Source organism: Phlebotomus papatasi, chromosome 3 (assembly GCF_024763615.1).
Source record: "Phlebotomus papatasi isolate M1 chromosome 3, Ppap_2.1, whole genome shotgun sequence".
Lineage (NCBI taxonomy): Eukaryota > Metazoa > Arthropoda > Insecta > Diptera > Psychodidae > Phlebotomus > Phlebotomus papatasi.
This window is the reverse complement of record NC_077224.1, coordinates 7,888,310-7,909,051: the sequence shown is the minus strand read 5'-3', so window position 1 is coordinate 7,909,051 and position 20,742 is coordinate 7,888,310. Positions and strand designations below refer to the sequence as shown.

Below are 20,742 nucleotides of genomic sequence, written 5' to 3'. Positions count from 1 at the left end.
GGTAAAAGAATTTAGAAAGAAGTCATCACAAAAATTCCTCAAAATCCAAACCAAACATTCCAAAAACATAATAAAAATTCGTCTTTTAAGTACTTGATAAAATTTTATTTTCTTCTTCTTTACATGCGTGAAAATTTGTAATTTGAAAAAATGTCCTACTTATTAGATGCATTTTAAGATCTTACAGATAAATCGGTATTTACAGGAATTTTCTTCAAAGTAATTTCTTTATCATCTTCATTCTAAAAAAAATAATTGTTAATATTTTCTTATTTTTATATTTTTCAAATTTCTAATAAATTACAACACTTTCCTACTCTCAGACATCAATGAAAAATATTTTCAAATAATTAATCTTTTGATTTTTTTTTTCAATATTTACTCCCTAAAAAAATATTATTTCTTATTTACAAATCTTATCTTTTTCACTATTACTTCAAAGATTACAGAACATAATTCATTTTGCGTATTTTTCTTTCGCTCAAAGAAAAAAAAGCATTTTAGAAATTTCTTTTTTAAAAAATTATAATTTAAACTGGAAAATCAGTCTTTTATTGATCATTTCAATTTTTTTTCATCCTCTACGAGTCACAACTAACAAAACACTACGAAATAATTCTGATATTAGTACGGCATTTTGAAAAAAAAAATAGTTTGTATAAGCAAAAGTCTAGACAAGAAGGATTTTATTCAGAGAAATGAAGTCTCTAATACTGTTTTTCTCTTTCAATTTGCAAAAATATTTTGACTTTATAAAAAAGAATAAATTAAGCGAGTTAATAATAAAATAATTTATCAAAAAAAAACAGAGAACATTTGGCTCAAAATAATTCTTACTTCATCTCACACACTTTTCCACGGGGAAACATTCTCGAGTGACTGGATAAAATTAAGAATAGGGGCTTAGGAGCTCACCTATAGGCACGTGTGGATGGTCTTCTGTATTCGACACAGTTTGCACTTCACCTCACAACACCAGTGGAACATGCAGGCGCATCTTTCCACTACTGTGACCTCCTGAGTGCGATATCCACGTCCACAGCACATCAGGTCACATCCATCCACCCCAATCGACGTATCGTTGCACTGGCGTCCATGAGTACCCTGGATCCCAAGCCTAGGGTTGCGTTCGCAGAATCCAGGAGATGGTTCCAGGTACACCAAGTCCATAACCCCAGGCGGTTTGTGCTCAGGGTTGTAGGGCTTCAACTGAAAGTGGTACCTGAAATTGAAGTTAGTTACCGGTAAATAAAGCTACAAGGTTTTCATAGTCTATAAATCAATTTAGTTCGGGAATAGTCGTACGAAACAATTTGATTTAAACCTGAAATTGATTTTCAACTGTCCTAGATCTTAGGTTCGGAGGTTAATTTTTGGAAGTTTCCGTACAAGGCTTTAAACTTGTAAATGCAAATTCCAAACACCAAAATAATGTTTAGGGCTCAGGACTTGAATTATAAGTGATTTTCCAAATAGAATTACGTACTGGTAAACAAAGCTGTGGGAGGTGCCTTAAGAGTCAATTAAGCTTAGGATCAGTTGTACAAAACAATTCGTTTTCATCCTGAAATTAATTTAAAGCCATTCTAGATCTCAGGTTTGAAAGTTCAATTTTAAAAGTTCGGTAAACCTGTTGTCAGAAACTCTCAAGCTGTCTTCAGACTAGAGGTTTAGTCCAGTTCACGAACCCGAAGGTCTCAAAATCCTAAATAACGAGAAATTTTATTGCCTTTAGAGAACCCTTTAGGACATTTAACATTTCATTAATCCAATCCTAAAATTATTTTTTCCAAAAAATCTTGATTGATAAGAAATTAGAGCAGTTAAGCCATATGCTATAGTCTTAGGTCTGAAGCCCGTATAATATTTTGCTACTTAGAATATAAGGTTTCAATTAATAGTTCTATTTGGAGATAAATAAATATAAACCAGTGCTCCAATATAGTTTGCCTTCAACTTGAAATCGGTTTGAAAGAGTTCTAGATCTCAGGTTCAAGAGTTGAATTTTGGAAGTTTAGCGATTAGGGATAAAAGAATTCATTTTAAAGTTCTACTTTAAGCTAACACGAGAACAGATAAACCAGGCTGACAAAACAGTTTATTTTAAATTTCGAATTGGTTTGAAACCATCCTAGATCTCAAGATCGAAAGTTCAATATTGAAAGTTTCATGAACCTAAATATGATTTGAAACAATCTTAGATCTCAGGTTCCAAAGCATAATATTGAAAGTTTAGTGAACTCATTATTACAAACTATAACTCCAGAAGTTTTACGATTGGTAAATAAACTATTTAGCTTAGATCAAACTTCACAAAATTGTTTATTTTGAACCTGACTTTGATATGAAACTAACCTAGATCTTAGGTTCGAGAGTTCAGTTTTGGAAGTTCGAACATAGTACGGGCTTCAGACCTAAGGCTGAGCCATATGGATTAACTTCTCTAATTTCTATCAATCAATAATTTTTGGAAAATTATCACTTAAGATTCGACAACATGGGAAAGCGATCAATCAAATTTTGAACAACCTATAAAATTGTTAGCTATTTTGAATATCAAGACCATCGGAAACTGGACTAAACCTTTGGTCTGAAGCCGGCCTAGGGCTTTCCTTTGAAATCATCATGAGCTTGATGTTGTTTCGGACTTGAACGGTATATCCGATATATAAATTAGATATCAAGAATGAATTTTGAGAGGCTTCAAGGTATCAATAAGTCAATATATTAAGCCTAATTCAAAAGATCTGCAAAGTAAGATCTATTCAAGTATTACAAATAACTTATATTTAACTTATTTAACTGATTCTCTAAGTATATCAAATTGTTTCTCACGTATTTTTCAATCCACTCTTCAAAACCATTTTGCAAAAATTTATAGCTTATATCAATAAAACGAAAATTACCACCAACATGGTAAATTAAATGTTATTTTGCAGTGAATGTAAATTGAGAGAAATTGTCACTGCAGTGAGAACCTGTTGGAGCTTTTTCATGTTTAGCAATTTTCTCAAATGCTGATTTTAAGTATCAAACTCACTGGTTTATTTAATTATTTTGTGCCACTCTAGTAGTGAGGTTCAATTGATCGCACCACGGAGGTCCCCCAATAGAGTCATTTTCTCATTGAAAATGTATACAATCAAACCACAAGAGTTATGCTTCACGTGTGCTTAAGAGAGGTCAATTAATTTCACAGTGTGAGGAAGTAATTGTGAGGCCACAATGAGATGTTTGTTGGGAGGAAAGAGACTCTTGGAGAACACCCACATTTCTCACGGGAGCTTGGAGGAGTAACAAAGTGCTGAGTGAAAAGCTTTCACATGTGGGAGGTTCTAATGTCTTACCTGTTGTACCGCTTCTGCTGCTGCTGATGTCCTCGCACGTGCACAGAATTGCTGGAGATACTGTTGGGACTGGTGGATGTATGACTCACTTGGAGGGCATTGCTGGAACTATGAACCTTGATGGCATTCTCGTTGGCTCCTCCGCTACCTCGCAAACTATTACTGACCATTACCCTGGATGCTCCGTCGAAACGATCCTTGAGGTTGTCTCCAACAACCCGGAAGTTCGGCAGACGCATCCAACAGGTTTTAACCGTACAAGATCCTGACATCCCATGGCACTTGCACTCCTTCCGCATTTCGGCTTGAACGTGCTACAAAATGAGAAATTAAAAAAAAAAACTAGAGTGAAAACTTGCAGGTCTAAGGTTCAATTAATATGCTCTTAAACTTGATGACGTTAAATCTATTGATATAGATGATTTTTTAGATATTAAAAGTAATTTTTCAATGATATTTTAGGTTTAATTCTATCATTTGATAAGAAGATCGTCTACTGGGAATTTTTAAAAACTGAAGAAAAAGCGTTCTATCATTCCGTAAAGCTCAATTACATAAGATAAAGCTCTCCGTAATTTACCTTTTCCGCACTGGTTTTGGGTTCGAACAGGTTTATTACCACGGATTTAAATTGGTTGTTTGAATTTTCATAAAATAATTTTAAAATTGCAAAGTGACTTTCGTAGCCGTGGAATAACTTAAGAGAACCTCAACGTTTGAAGTTTTAAAAAAAAATGATAAAAGTGCTTTGAAGCTTTTGGCATACATAGACGGAATCTTAACTTGGATAATTTTTAAATTATATCCGAAAATTATTTTTTAAAAAATGTAGGAACTACTTTCAACATAAACCAAAAAACATGGTTTAAGAGCGGAAGGCAGTGCATGGGAGTATAAGGAAGGACGTTTATCCTGGTAATATCGTTTAATGGGAGTATTATCGAAGACGTAAAGTCAATATCATTTACCATTTGGCCTCTAGCTCGGTTAAAAGCTTTAAAACAAATTATAAAAGTCTTTTAAGAAATATTCGAGAACAGTAAACACAGAAAAATGTCTGAAGATAATGCTTTCTGATGAGGCTTCATCGATCCGAAATCGATACCTTTAACGTTTACGTTCTAGGCCACAGAAAAGCTTAGGAAAGGCAAATTATACACCTTCTGTTTTCATTTCGAGTTCGGGCAGTAAAAAGAATGACAAATAAATGTAGGATAATTTACCTAAATATAAAGTGAGCATAAAATCGTGGAATGAGATCGATTTCATACAAAATAGCTACATTGTCTTCTATCCATTTCAGAATACTCCTCATCGGTAGAGGAATTCTGTAACATTATGACAAAGTCATACGACAAATTTAAGGTTTTTGAGTCGTAAATCCGAAAAAACTCATCGAAAATCCGATTCATATCAGCTACTAGGGGTCTCATAGAGCTTCTTACAACGGCCATTTGATTATCATTGGGCTTTATCATTGGGCTAGCTCCAGAATATACCATGAAAATTTGTCATATGACATTGTCATCGTTTACAGAATTCCTCTAGAGATTTTTGAAAAATCAAACTTTATGTTTTTTCAATTCAAAATTCTGGAAATAAATCATTTCGTTTTGTACATGTTCACAACGATTTGAAATACAAAACCAAAGTCTTCCAGACTTTCCATTTTATCCGGGAAACACTTCGAGAGATTAGTTATACCAAATTTCTAGGAAGTTTTATCTTATGAACGAACAATTACTGAAAATTTTCTTATTTAAATGTCTTTTTAAAGCGATCTTCAGACTGGATTTTAGGGCCTGTATTTTCTGAATATCAAGCAATTGCTGAGATTTTTTTCAAGATATTTAAAAAAATTAAAAAATCAAAAATATAGCTTTGTTGAGAAACTAAAAGAGTTAAGCCATCTGGAGGGGAATTCTGTAACGCTCTGACAATGTCATATGACAAATTGGGTTCGAATCTTAAGAGAGCTTTTTCGAAAATGCGATTCTGTAGGCGTGACATTGATATTTCAGCCCACGTGGCATTGTCAGAAGTCACATATTTGAGATTTCTGGCAATTCAAATGACAATGAATTTTGTTAAACAAATCCACCAAGACAGATTGTATTTGCATAATATCACTAAATAAATGGATTTCATTAAAAGCTCAATGAATTGCATTTTCGAACTCATATCATGTAACAAAAAAGCTCGATTGGCATTGTCAGGTTTCGAAGTCACGCGTGACAATGCCACGAAAATTACAGAATTCCCCTACTAGGCTTCGATCAGACCTTAAGATTTAACCATTTGGATTTAGGTAAATGCTGTCTAAAATTCGTAGAACTAGAAAACTACTAAAATTGCTTGCTTTTTATGATTTAAAAACATTCGGATACTGGGCTAGATCTCTAGTCTGAAACCTTAAGGCTTAAACCTTAATTCTAAAGCCCGTATGAGGGAGGGTATTCTCACTAAAATTCATCATGCTTAGTTGTTTTTGCCTATTTTTTAAAACGTAAGATCTCATCAGTTCGTTCCATATTTCATGCGTCTCTTCAATGACTTATTCACTTGATTAATAGACATATTTGTTATTTATGTTTATAGATATTTATTTCTCTGTTTATTATACTTCCGCGAGCAAAAAGAAGATAGACCCGGTTTTCAATAAATTTGATAATTTTAAGATTTGTTCATCTCAACAGTTCAACAACTGTAAGCTAGATAACTTCTATTCCAGCTTTTATGACAATATTTCAAGGATTTATTAGGTCATAATGCTACGTCTTCTCTAAGCCAAGACGCACTTGGGGATTATAACTAAAATTTTATCTTAGAAACCAACAATTAGGAGAGATTTTCGAAAAACACAATAAGCCCAACCAGAAGTAGATTTTGATTCTCCAATAGTGTCTTGGATAAAATGAAAATTGAACTCTATTTGCACAAAAAGTCGTTGATGTTCGAAGAATTCAAATTCAATTTCGAATTTTGATACTAAATTTTCGAACAAGGTGGGGAAAATTTATCAAATATCACACTGAAAACCTGGCAAAAGAGATATTCAGTGATTATAGGGTGATTAAATACTGGGACAAGAACAGTAGACGTCGTTGTTCTGTTTTTTTTTTCCTCACAACAATGTGAAGATCGACACATTTTGACACTTGAATACTTCGAAATTCGAACAGGATGTAACTTCCGCCACCTTGCGAAAGTATTAAGAAGTAAGAAAGTCTCTTTTTTGGATCTTCAAATAGATTTTCGAAATTTTCAAGATCTACTTCTGTACGGAAAGAATGGACGACTTTTGGAATATAATATAGGGCACCTAAAACAGGTTTGTGTTCTTGCTATATGGTTGAAAACTCCCATAATAGACTAAGTGGAAACGGATGATACATGGTAGCAATTATTCCATTGGATATGTCTAAATTATTTCCTCTGCATCTCTATCAGATCCGTCAGATCATTGTGCCCCTTCGGGGTTGAATTTATAACTACTATTTATCTTTAATTTTACCCAAGACACCAACCATTAGGGGAGATTTTCCGTGATACCTCAATACGTGATACAGTGGGGTCACATATTGGAAATTTTAAAATTTCAAATTAAAATAAAGAACTAATCCAATTCTCCTTGTTCTCAGGGTCTCAAATTTGCAATTTTAACTTGGCCCTATCTTCACCTTAAACAGAAAATCTTTTTTGCTCTTCTCTTGCACTCAATCTTACCCTTCAGCCCCTTCTTCCTCTTCCATCCAGAATATAAATTGTTTTGTTAATCGTAATTTATAATCACTGCACTGCGCATTCATCTCTGTGGCTGTTCAACAAGACCATTTGCTTAAATTTACACGCAATTCATACCGGCGATAATTTAGATGGAAAGCGATGAGATAATTCATCCCAAGAACAGCGGGTGTTTCACAGGGACGGAATTGCAGAGATATCTTTTCTTGGTCAGATTCCTTGGGCAGAATAATTCAAAGGGGACCAGAGGGAAAGATGACTTGAGAAGAAGACAATGAAGTGTCAATTAACAATTCCTCTATTGGTGGCAGAATTAGCCAAAGAAATTAATACTTTTTGGAAGCCAGTTGGTGGATATAAAAAAAAAGAACGACATTATAAGTCTCCAAAACACCCCGTGCGATGATCATGCAATAAATCATTGATCAGATGGAATTCTTTTCCTCTTCATTTCTCTCAGATCTCTTTCTTCTCCTCTGGCTTTTATCTTATAAAACTTTTTTTTTTATAGCATGGTACTCAAAACCTTTCACAATCACATCCTTAATATTGTGTAGTGTGTCACTTAATTGCGCTCACTGCGTTTTAATAAATTCATAAATGATTTTATTATACTTTTATCAGCTGTCAACAATTTAATTTATGGTCGCAAAACAAGTTTGACGCTAAAATCTTCCAAGCAACTTGTGTGGCAAAAGTTTTCGCAATTTAATATATATAATATATATATAGGGAGTTGAAAAATATCTACAGCACACGTATTTTTCCCCCCCGTAAGATGTGCTTGGAGCAGATCTCTTTGCTTCTTTATCCAACGCACGAAAAATTGTACAAGAGAAGAGTGATCTCTGGAGGGACCAAAGAGGGGTAACAGAAAAGATCTTGAGTCCCAGACACGAAGGCAAGCATGTGCAAATGGCAAACACTTTATTATTATTAATAAATATTGCAAAGAAGATCATTTGAGAGAGATCGACCAGATGAGACCCATTTTGATCGATAAAATATTTATGGGTGATAATAGTGGCGTTAAAAAAGGTATATATTACCATTAAAGTAACTGTTGTACAATTATTTATTGTAAACTACTTCATTAAAACTAATCCACTTTGCTCTCTCAACATTTCTTTTTTTTCTGTACCTATTCTCTGCAATAGTCCAATGGGACACTGAAGAATATTTTCACGGAGGAATACACAGACCAACGAAAAAAAACCACAATAATGTCAGTTATTTTTATGTGAACATTTTCACCATTTGAATTCTAATTAAGAGACACTCATGTGAATTGTTCAAGAAGCACTCTCAACATCATCCTCTGTCGACTTATTCTCCCAAGAAGACCATTAAATTAGCTGTGTGATCTTGGCAACAAAAGAAAAATAAGGCAAAGAATCGTCATATAATTAGAATAAGTACTCTAGATCTAGAGAGCAATTAAAAATACAACCCCGAAGGGGAACAATGATCTGATGGATCTGATAGAGGTACAGAGGAAATAATTAAGACATATTCGATAGAATAATTGCTACTATTTGTCATCCGTTTCCACTCAATCAATTATGGGAGTTTCCAACCATACAGCAAGAACACCAACCCGTTTTAAGTACTCCTTGGATATTATTTCCTAAAAGTCATTTTGTATATACAGGGGAATTTCGAAATGCACTCCACTATGCATTTCGAAATTCTGTGAGTCTCGAGAAATCTCCCCCAAATGGTTGGTTTCTTAGATAAAATTAAAGGTAGTTAGCAATTAAAAATTTAACCCAGAAGGGGAACGATGATCCAATGAATCTGATAGAGATACAGAAGAAATTCCTAAGAGATATTCAGTAGAATAATTACTATTTATTTTTCAACTGTTTCCACTCAATTAATTACGGGAGTTTCCAACCATATAGCAAGTACACCAACCTGTTTTATATATCCTTTGGATATTGTATCCTAAAAGTCGTCCCTGTATACGGGGGAATTTCTAAATGCACTACAATGTGTATTTCGAAAATTGTAGTTACCCAGCAATGAAAGTTCCCTGTTTGAATACCGTTCAGCAAACGCTTTCGGAACAGGGTTCGGTCCAATGTAAATCCTTACGGGCTGGGAAAATGCGAACGCGGTTGAAGCAATAGTTCTCTTTGATGTCCACCACTTTCTGAACAATTGGGAGGCTGCCACCGTCGCGGCATGTCGAACAGGGAACTCTATCGTTGCTGGGTATAACCCATTAAGTGTGTTTTAGCTTATAGAAGATGTAGCAATAGCATTTTATGGTTATTTATAAATCATCATAGATTTTATTACTTTACCAAGGATTTGACTTAATGGACGTAAACTCAAGTGGAATTTGATTCTCCAATATTGTACACAATAAAAGGTAAATGGAACTTAATTTGCACAAAAAGTCGTTGACGTTCGAAAAATTCAATTTCGAATTTTCATACTAAATTTTCGAACAATGTGGGGAAAATGTATCAAAAGTAGGTGAGATTGTTAAGAATCTCACCTAATATCACACTAAAGGGTTGGGAAAGCGTCCCAGGCTTTGCGAAATGCTCGAACTCGAGATTTAGATGCAATCACTCAAAAGATTCCCAGAATAATTTTAAAAGTAATAGAATTGATTTTCAGATAAAAATTAGTTATCGGCTATGAATCGGTTCATTATCGGTTCAGAACCGATTAGAACCAGTTCAGTTTTATAGGAAATTGCAAGACCTTTCCAACGAACGCAGACACTAAGGCAAAAAAGTTACTTAGTGCTTTTGGAGTGAAAAAATAACAGGACAAAAACAATAAGCGTCGTTGTTCTATTGTGTTCCTCACAATAATGTGAAGACCTACTCATTTTGACACTTGAGCATTTCGAAATTCAAACATGATGTACCACAGTCACCTTGCGAAATTATCAAGAAGTAAGAATATCTCTCCTTTGGCTTTTCAAATAGATCTTCGAATTTTTCAAGATCTACTTGTGGATGGTAAGACTCAGTGATTATGGAGTGATAAAATAATACAACAGGAGCAGTAAACGTCATTGTTTTGTGTTTTTCCTCACAACAAAGTAAAGACCTACACATTTTGACACTTGAGCATTTAGAAATTCGAAAAGGATCACTTCAGCCACCTTGCGGAATTATCAAGAGTAAGAACGTATTTTTTGGCTTTTCAAAGAGATTTTCGAATTTTTCAAAGTCTACTCTTGAATGGAAAAAATAAATCCTAAAAATATTGTCAAAACTGAAATAAATATATTCCACTTATCTAACTGATAAGATAAACATGTTTTAAAATTATAAAATCATTCGTACTCTATTATTCCAAAAATTTGGAAAACATTGAAATAAATCAGGTGTTCTAATACTTCATCGTGGAAACGGGCTCCAGAAGGACGGATAATACCTCTGGGGAATTAAATTGAAGAAAAATATCGAAATAAAAACAAATCTTAGATAAATAAACCAGCAAATAAACCGAGATAAATTTCCTCCACTCGCTCTTATGAGTTCCCTAAGTGTGTCCTGGCTAAAATAGAAAAACGTAGGATCTCATTTTATTTCGAAATATTTCGAACTTAAATACTATTACTATTTTTCGAGTTACTCGTTGCTTAAATAACCTTTTTAAAATTTTATGTCCAACGCACAATAACTTTTGTTTTGTAAACATGTTTTTGACATTTCAATGAGAGTGAGTGAGATCTAGATCTAGTCATCTCGCTCACTCTCATGGTAAATTTAGAAAACATGTTCACAAACAAAAGTTATTGTGCGCTGGGCATTAGATATTGAATTCCCTTATCAGGATTATTGTTCTATCGTGAAATGTTGTCTAGCAAGCATCCCAAGAAGAAAAACAGCTGCCTTGCAGAACCAAGACTTTGGTAAATCTTTTAATGCACCTTTATAAGGCTTGTAATGAAAATTTTACCTTCCAATTCCCGTAGAAGCTCTTAAGGTTTTTAAGAGTGTTCCATTTTACTATTTAGATTAGAGCTTTGAAAGCTTTTATGGAAAATTTTATTTTGAAAAATTCACTAAAAAATTCAATGCTAAACCGATTTTGATTAGTTGGAAATTTGAAAGTTTTTGGTATTAATTTTGTACAACGTTTACTTCAATAATTTATCATAAATCCATTTTTAATCCAAATTTAATGATTTTTGACTTTTCGGAAAGCTCATGCATTTCAAGAAGAAACATTTTAAAACAATAAAGATGCTTTTTTGGGAGAAAATGCCCTTCTAAAGTGAGTTAAACTTTAGCTTTTCCCAAATACGTTGCTTATCACATTCTTCTTGATTAAATCCAATTTCGATTTGAATACGAAAGAACAAAACACTTTGATTTTATAAAATTTTCCTAATCTAATTCCTTCTCGCTTTGCTTGTAATTTTTCACTATTTTTATGAATTAACAATTTACAATATTGATTTTAGCTACTGATCAAATTTCGTTTTTATGTCTCCACACCTTTTAGATCAGGAAAATTTTGTAAAGTCGAAATTCACATCCCTTTCTTTCTCTAAAGATCTGCGTATGTTTGTCCTGCTCTTTCGCACTCTTCTTCTTCTTTTGAACATCACACCAAATTAAATTTAGTTCAGTCCAAGTTTGAGTCCGAAATTTACCGATCTAAAAGGTGTGCAGAAGGCACTACTGATCATTTTTTGTCAAATACTACCCAGTCTGCTGCAGCCCATGGTTTTGAGTAATTCTCATAGCAAATATTTAACAAATAACGAGCTACATTTTAAATTGAGGTATCAAAAATTCAAAATTCAAAACTTGTCCGTTAATTAAACGACTTACCGCTCTTCCAGCCTCATTGTTGTGCAGATTCATCTTCTCGCGGAAATTCCTCCCCCTTTCGCCCGTATCGACAAACTCCCTTGCGAATTTGATGCCAAATCCGATGTTGTCTGAGCATCCGCCCCATTCCCAGACGGGTACCTTGGACTGATGACTGTAGTCACACGTGCAGGACTCAATTGTACCCTCACTGCACGCCTTAGCAATCGAATGTGTCACCGCGGCACTCGTGATGGCATAGATGAAGGCCGTCTCTCGGCAACCTGCCAGGAAAATAAAAGGAATGGCATGTGAATGAGATACCCATTGAACACCCCGACCACTTTTAGAGGATGAGGGACAATGCATAAGACCGAAGGATATGTCTTTGCAGAAAAATTGACAATTGAACAATCCACAAATCGACATCAATGGACCTCGCCTTGAGATGAATGATGAATGAATTCACATGCAAGATAGACCAATTCACTATTGATGACAAAAATTTCATTGTTGACACAGTAGATGGAAACTTCTCGTCCATCGCAAAAGAAAGATCTTAATTCATTTTCAAAATCCACCTCATGAATTAAACATTCGTTGGAAAGATGTGAAGTACAGAAAAAAAATGAGAACGATGTCCAATTAAATTACACAAAACCCTCCATTGTCTAACCATCAATTGCTATTTGCTGCTTTTCAAGAGTTTCCTCATCCATTCCATGCGTCATAAAATTCCAACATTTAGGGCATTGATGTCTTTTGTTACTTGTTTGCTTACCAACGAAAGACGCCCAAAAAACGCCCCTTAACATGGTAATTTCTTGTCTCTATTTTCAATTCATTGGCATTTTTTGGCAATTTAAGACAATAACACATCCCCTTGAGGGCTCAAATTGCGTGTCTTTTGACCATTTTGGCTGTAAGACCCTTTCAGTCTTAGGGGGTGGATATTTTGCCGGAAATCCGGCAATTACAGAAGATTTCAGTGGGATTTTCTTCATCAAGCAAATCGTGATATTTTCTATGGTACACTGAAAAAAAAGTGAGTGTTACCTGTTACACATGATAAGTGTTAGTACAACACCAAATTCAAAATTTTGTTTTCAATAGATTCTTTGACCTCTTGACCTTTAAAACTCAATTGTTTTATAATGTTTAAATAGCCTTAATTCCAGTTTCGACGAACTACAATTTCATCTAATTCGTTTTATACCGTAAACGATGTTTTAACTAAGTTGTGATTTTCCAAAGAGTTTTAGGATTTCAAAATACCTTGTATTTGTGCAATTAATGATCAGATGCTAAGAATTAAAAAATATATACAGCAACATTAAAAAAATGCTCAAAAAAAGAATTCTTCATACCTCAATCAACTTAGATGATCGAAGTTTAAAGTAAGATATGCAGGAGGTGAACAAGTATAGCCAGCGAATGAACCGTGAGTGACAGATCGGCAGATCGCGTCGATCAGTCTCTAAAATCTCACAGTTTGCACTGATTGCTACGATCAGCCTTCATAATCGCGCTGATTGCGCAATAAGTCTCCAGAATCACGCTGATCGCGCAATCAGTCTACATGATCGCTCTGATCGACACCCAAAGTGAACCGTGAGTGGCAAACTTGTTTACCCCCTGAAAATAAGCTCTTAATCGCCACTGCAGTTCGGATCATCAAGTTTGCGAGACGGATCCCCTCCCGTAATAAAACAGATTTTTAAAAATTACTTTCTGTATTTACCAATTATCTTGAGGAAAATATTATTGCATTTATTCACCTACAAATCAATTTTCCAGTTGACTATTTAAGGGGATAACCTGATTTACAAGATCAAGCATTTTTCTTAAATAGACAGTTGAATGGTACGGTAACTGGATTGACAACAATCTATTGATTTTACGAGTCCCAGCCATTTCCTTCGGGTGCCTCGTGGAATTCTCGGGCCCCTTGGGTACCCCTGGTTCCTCTATCTCTCTGTAAGATTATGACGTATCCCGTGAGACCCGTAGGTTTATCATTTGTACCCGACTTAAAAGAGACAGAATTTGAAATTACCATCCTGTGACAAAACAATCAATTCTTTTCATAATTCTTTCGGAAATCCCCAAGTTTCTTATCTCATACTGTTTTATCTGTAGAATAGATTGTACCACGGAAGAATGGACCGGAAAAATAAAATTTAAAACTATAACAGAGTGGAAACAAATAATTATCGGAATAAACCGACGTGAAATGCAAACAACAGTAGGGAGTTCCGGAAGTCGTTGGGAAACTAACAATCACTAAGGGAAACATATCAACTATCTCCAGAGCTTTCGGCTGGGTCTCCAAGCCTTCGTAAGTGGTTTAAGTCTTGTTAATTCTTCCTGAACGAGTCTCAGAGGGAAAAATTTACAAGACTTGACCATTGATAAAGGCTTGGACACCGAGCCGAAGGCTCTGGAGACAGTTGATGTGTTTCCCAGAGTGATTGTTAGTTTCCCGACGACTTCCGGAACCCCCTACTGTTGGAAACAAATACGAATTGGTGAGACTAAACTGAACTAAAGTATCCCTACTCTATAGTCCCAACGAACTTTGCTATCTTATTGTGGGTCATCTCTAATGGATGGTACATTTGAGACATCGGGTACCATGGGTATTTATTAACTTACAACTCTCAGTTACAAAACCATAATCTTCGAATTCTTTTAAGCCGCTCAGAGCTTCAAATTACTTGCAGAATGATGGCAATACGGTTTAGTAATTCCGAAATCTACGGCGGTGACTTCTAAAATTAGTCGGGAATCGTCAGTTGGATCAGCAACTGTGCTAACTTCATTTGCTTTGTGTCAGTATTCGTTGTAAGCGACGTATCACTGCACGGCGTTTGCGACGAATGCAAACACAAAGCAAACGGAGTTAGCACAATTGCTGATCAAACCGACAGATTGTCAAAAAAAACTACGAGCTGTATTTCCATCATTTGTGTGGCCAAACCTAGGATTAGACTTATCAACAATAAGTCCCATTTCCTTCCACAATTCTTGCTGAATTGTTGCTTCTGTTGCAAACAACAAATATATCGATGATATATCGACGATATATCGAAGAAGTTAGAGCAAAATTCTAGAACAGTTTTGACAAGATCGAGCTGAACTGCGAACAATTGTACGATCCGTGTTAACCCTTTAAGGACGAGAGGGTCAAAAATCGAGGGTCAGAAAAAATAATTTTTTCTAACTTTAGAGCAAAATACAGCTTTAGAAGGCCATAGGAAAAATTTCATTTTTGGGTCACGGGTGACCCAATCGTCCTTAAAGGGTTAAGGATTCAGATCTTTCGGTGTTCATCAGGGGCAGCTTTTTTCTCAATTAAAAACTCAAAATTTTACTCCGAAGCTTTTTAATTTTGAGTTTTTAATTGAGGAATAAGCTACCCCTGACGAACACCGGAAGATCTGAATCCAATATAATCCGTCAGATACCTGACCTATAGAATATTTCCGTGTTAATTTAACCACTTATATGGTTACTCTCAACACCGATTTGCCCAATAGATACTAATGCATTTTCAATAATAACTTTTCCAGTTGGAGACATCGGGTACCATGGATATTTATTAACAAACAATTCTTAATTTCAAAAGTAAACCCTCTGAATTTTTTAGAGTCAATATTCTCAGAATTTGAGATGACTTGCAAAATGATGGAAATACGGTCTATACGGGGTTTCAAAAACTCTACTCAGGTTTTGCCTATCTTCCAGAACTCTTGCCGAATTATTCTTTTTGTTGAAAATGTCTGTGTTTTTCCTGCTTTCAAGAAATAAGGGAGATCCTGCATGTTCGAGGCACCTTTTTATGTTTTGACTTTAGGCATCATTAACACGTGACTCAAGAAATTATCTTGAAATTTTGCGTAGCGCTTAATATACTCACTAGTAGAGCCTCAGTGGATCAGTTGGTAGAGTAGTGTCTCTATTACTGTGAGGTGTCGGGTTCGAAACTCGGCAGCTGCAGATTTTTCAGCAATCGCATCGAATTAGTCCAGTGAATGGATGAAAAAGGCAATACCTAATGCACTGACAATGAACCGCCTAACAAGAGAGGCTGGTATGCGAACAAGTTCGGCATAAAGAGATCTGGCGATACAAATACACATTCACTGCAACTGATCCAACTAAGGCTGATCAAATTCTCTGATTACAAAAGCCGAGATACGGAGCTGGAGGACCGCCTTGGGGGTTAAGATAGAATGGAGTAATGGGGAGTGAATAATGGGCCCAAATAAGTGGCCTGGATGCAGCAGAACCTATAAAGGTTTAAGCCGATCAGACAAATCTTAATTAAATACTCACTAATATAGGCTTTACTGAAGAAATTCGATTAGTCTTTTTGTTACATTTATTTAAATAATCGAATAAATAGTCCATCGCGTCTCAAACTACCCGTGTCTTAAACATGCAGGCTCTCCTTTACAGATTACATCCTGTGCATGGTTAATCTCAACACTTACGGGGTTTACTTTAACCCATCGATGACGGTTAGATTAACAATCTCGCTAAGTGCATTTGCTTTGTGTCCGAATTCGTATTCTACTATTCTGCAGAGATACTAAACCGGGGTAGCTTCACAACTTATAATAACACTTCTATGTCTAATAGTTACACATAAAATTCAAACTTAGGTCTATTTTGTAACTCATGTCTAATTTGGAACTTTGGAATTTCCTTTCAGTTTTACAGTTCTTAGACCATCTGAAACAGTGAGAGAAGCTCAATATACCAAAATATGATTCCTAATTACCATATCTTACCCTCGTACTATCAAAGAATTTCTCTGAGTACAGACTTGGGAGACATTTGAGGTCATGAAGGAGTTGTACATACAATGTCCCGTGTGTATTCTTCGAACCACTCCAATATTTAAGTTATTGTCTTTATCACATGAATATCACGAAGAGAAAACAAATAATTCACGGAAGGGAAACATGTCTCAATTGTATTTCTTAGAAATTTTCTATCATTTCTTGTGCTAACAATGATTTTTTTTCTTGTCTCTCGGTCATAAAATTGAAGATGCCAGCTGAGGGAAGAGCAGAAAAAAAGTGTGAAAGAATTTTAAATGAAAAATATCTATGTCTTTTCTTTTCGTTCAACGAATATCTCCGCGTGAAATTAACACTCAATACCTCGTCATTAGGGTGTGTAAATTTGAACAGTGAAATTTTGCTCAATTAGTGGAACAAATTTCCCCTCAAGGTTGACAAGGATGGGAATAGAGTTTTTCGCCAATGAATGATCACCCCTGACTGTGACAGATTCCATTCACTCTTCTCCCCAGAAGCTGACAGAAGCTTCCTCATCCCCCGGTGACATCGAATTCAGCACCAGCATGAACAATTTATGGACTACTGGAAATGGATTCCTTTTTTTTTCTTCACACCCATGGTGCTCATAAATGTTTAAATATGATCAAGAGCCTCTTTAAAAAAAAAAAAACGAACAAAATTGTGACGAATTACTCTGTGCACTTGTATCTTCCTCATTCGGTTCTGCCATGGCCTCTTTTGCCCAAAAACCCATCTACTGAATGAGAGAAAACTATCAATCGTAGGTTTATTTTGATTGATGATGACAAATATACGCGAGAGGCCAACAGAAGTCAAAAGAAACTCACCAAACATGCAAGAATGTGACCACCCAAAAGGGGTTCATCAATTCAGGGAGTCAATGGTGTGAAGGATACCAAAGAAACAGGACAAGATTTATCACTTAATCCTTGGAAGGATTGCTATGATAACAATTGGTCAAAAATACTTAAAAATTCATATAAAGAAATTGAAAAGAATACTGAAATTTAGGCTAAAACTTGTTGAATTACCAAAAAATCACACTTTTAGCTGAGACACATACCGTCCAATTATTAACATTCCAAATTACACTGATAAAAAATATGAATTAATTTTTATCTCATATACAGTGGCGGCCAAAATAATAGAATTAGCTCCGCAAAGACCACTATTATACCTTTAGCATTTTTATTTATTCCAATTCGTTGAAATAATTTTGATATAGAAATGTTCAAATAATTACCTTTCGTCAAATAAGTATTGTTTAGGCTGCTAGAAGTCTCTCTTTTTCACAGAATAGATCAATAGTGAAATATGGTTTGAACAACACGATAGGACCACTTTCATTTAAATTAAAAAATGTGGTCTATACATCGAATAAGTTTAAATAAAGCCATATTTAGAAACCATAAATGACACTTTTCCAATTTTTTTAGCCGAACTGAATTTCATTATTGACGTATTCTATGAAAAATAGAGACCTCTGGCGGCTAAAACAACCCATATTCCACGATTTTAGTAATTTGAAGATTCCTACTTCAGAATTATATCATTAAATTGGGATAAAAAATAAAAAAAAAGGTAAAAAAATATAAGCTTTGCAAAGTGATTCTATTATTTTGGCCGCCACTGTTTCTAGTTCTCTATTTTCTTAGAGCTTTAAAGGCATAAGAAAAACCCAAGACAAAACTAAAAATAAGATTTTCTAGGTATAACTTTGAACGCATCTTTTAAATTTGAAATATAGGGTAACTGTACCAAATTTCGGCCAGTATGCAATTTCGGCAACTTCTGCTATTCGTCAAATTTCCATGAATTTTTAGTTTTTGCGTATTCTAGAGGTTATAGAATGCCAAAAAAATGTGGAAAAGATTTTGGAAGAATACCGGAAGGGCGAAAACTATGAGAATCAAGGTGTCCGAAATATTACCCAAAGCTATGCTATGTCAATATTTTTATTCATTTTAAAATGTATAATGAATGATGTTAGAGAATACAAAGACGATAAACTATCTAGAAAGTTTTAAAAAACACTTCTTAAAAAGAAGTACCAAAAAAATTAAATCTTTTAAATTTGAGACTTTGTCGTTTGCATTCAGCTATGCCAGAATTTATTACAGATACTCTAATTTTAAATAGAAAAAACTTACTTTAGAGATTTCTTTTTCATCATAGTATAGGAATTAAAGATTATATTCACGATCTTAGCACTGTGTAGTATACTAGATTGATCTTTCCTAGAAAAACTTTAAGTCTAAATGATATGTGTAAAGCAATGTCCATATTATTATTAATTTTTCAATATTTTAGTCAGTGATTTAAAGAAAACAAAGATTATAAACTAGTTTTCAAGGTTCCACACAACCTTTCCGAAAAGGAAGTAACAAAAAATATCAATATGAATTAAAAATATTGCATTTCAAACTTAGGACTTCGAAGCTTTTATGGAACTATGCCGAAATTTGGCACACTTACCCTACATTTACTTTAGAAAAAAATCTAACAATGACTTTACTTATATTCATGATATTTTTTTTAATTTTATTTGTTATTTTCAAATTAAGAAGATAAAATTTAGAAGTTTATAGGATCAAGAAGGCAAATTTTGGTCTTAATAAAAATTCGTTGTGGTTGGAATCGACCAAGTCCGCGGCGAGTGACCTTCAAAGTTGAAGCCAATTTCTTACTTTTACATACAAATGCGTATGGGAATTTTTCTGCACTCCTGATCGTTATGCTAAATATTAAAAAAGTGAGAAGTTTTTCCGTATTATAAGATACCTTTCCGTGTGGAGGGATAAATATACTAAATTTTTGTTTAAATAAATTTTTTCCTTGGAGCACTGTGTGCTGAGTCCGAGATCAATTTAGGAATTGGTTTCAAATAGCACCATATAAAGAGGCCAACTTGCCAGGCGCTTGGAATCGACGCTAAGACAGCGATGGTCGCATGGGGGATGGAACAAAAAACAGAGATGACAATAAACAAATCAATCAATCAATATTTCATTTTTAATTTGAATCAAAAAAAGATTTTTCGAATTTCCTTTTAGATCGTATTCTAGAGATCTTCATTTTGTCATTCAAAACCAATACATCGCAATTTTGTTTAGAGAAAAAAATCAAAAATTTTTAAGGAAGTAGGGTAGGTTGAGGTAATTTAGTAACATTACCTAGAGGCTGCAAGAATCAACCTTGACTATTCTAAATTTTTAATGTTTAGTATAAGATCTTAAAATACATTTTAAATATATACTTTTAAGTGACTTTTTTTTAAGCTTTGGCCACTTATAAATTAATAAAGAGTTGAAACACGTTTTTTGAACTAGTTTAGATTTATTCCTTTCTAAGCTCTATACAAGGTTTTGAGGATGAATTTCTTGGTCCTCCGGTATAACTAATTCAAAACTAACTTTAGTTTTGATAATTTATAGGCCCGAGGAAAGGGAAATATTTTCCTGAAACGCTACATAATAGCTTAGAAGGGAATAAATCTAAAACTGTAACTGTTTTTAGATCAGGAAAATTTCGTGAAGTAAAAATTCACACTCCCTTCTCCCTCAAACGTTTTGCATATGTCTATCCCGTTCCGTCGCACTTAAAATTAGAATAAACCGAATTGATATTGTTGTGACGTTCAAAACAAGAAGAAGATTGATCAAGTGTGGAGTAGAAAAGATGTACGAAAAACTCTTGGAAAAGAAAAGAAAGACAATTTCTATTTTGTGATTTTTTCTGACCTAAAAGGTATGTTGGAAACATTAATTTTCTTTACTTGACAATAACAAGAAAATGCAATCAATTTACAGACTCTTAAGGCCCTAATAGACTTAGACCGATCCTGGAGAATATCCTATAAGATTTGGCGGTAAAAAATATTGCATAGAAAATTATGCAAGAATCTTTAATCCCTGATCCTAAACTCTTACTCATAGTGTATGATACTTGAGTGATCCCTTATACAAAATTTCACGGTCTAATTATTTTAGATGATCAGACAGAGTAAATTTGGAGTTTTAGTCAATTTTT

The 20,742-nt window shown here is 34.3% G+C and overlaps 1 protein-coding gene across 1 annotated transcript in view; it reads right to left on the bottom strand.

The window, feature by feature from the left end:
- Window positions 1-83: 83 nt before the first annotated feature.
- Window positions 84-20,742, bottom strand: part of LOC129806616 (protein wingless) — a 45,514-nt gene continuing 24,855 nt past the window's right edge. Inside the window, exons 3-5 of the mRNA XM_055855336.1 lie at window positions 11,903-12,165; window positions 3,348-3,661; window positions 84-1,222 (exon numbers count right to left, since the gene is read on the bottom strand). Coding sequence (XP_055711311.1) covers window positions 916-1,222; window positions 3,348-3,661; window positions 11,903-12,165 — 884 coding nt within the window. The 3' untranslated portion in view covers window positions 84-915. The remainder of the gene's footprint in view (window positions 1,223-3,347; window positions 3,662-11,902; window positions 12,166-20,742) is intronic.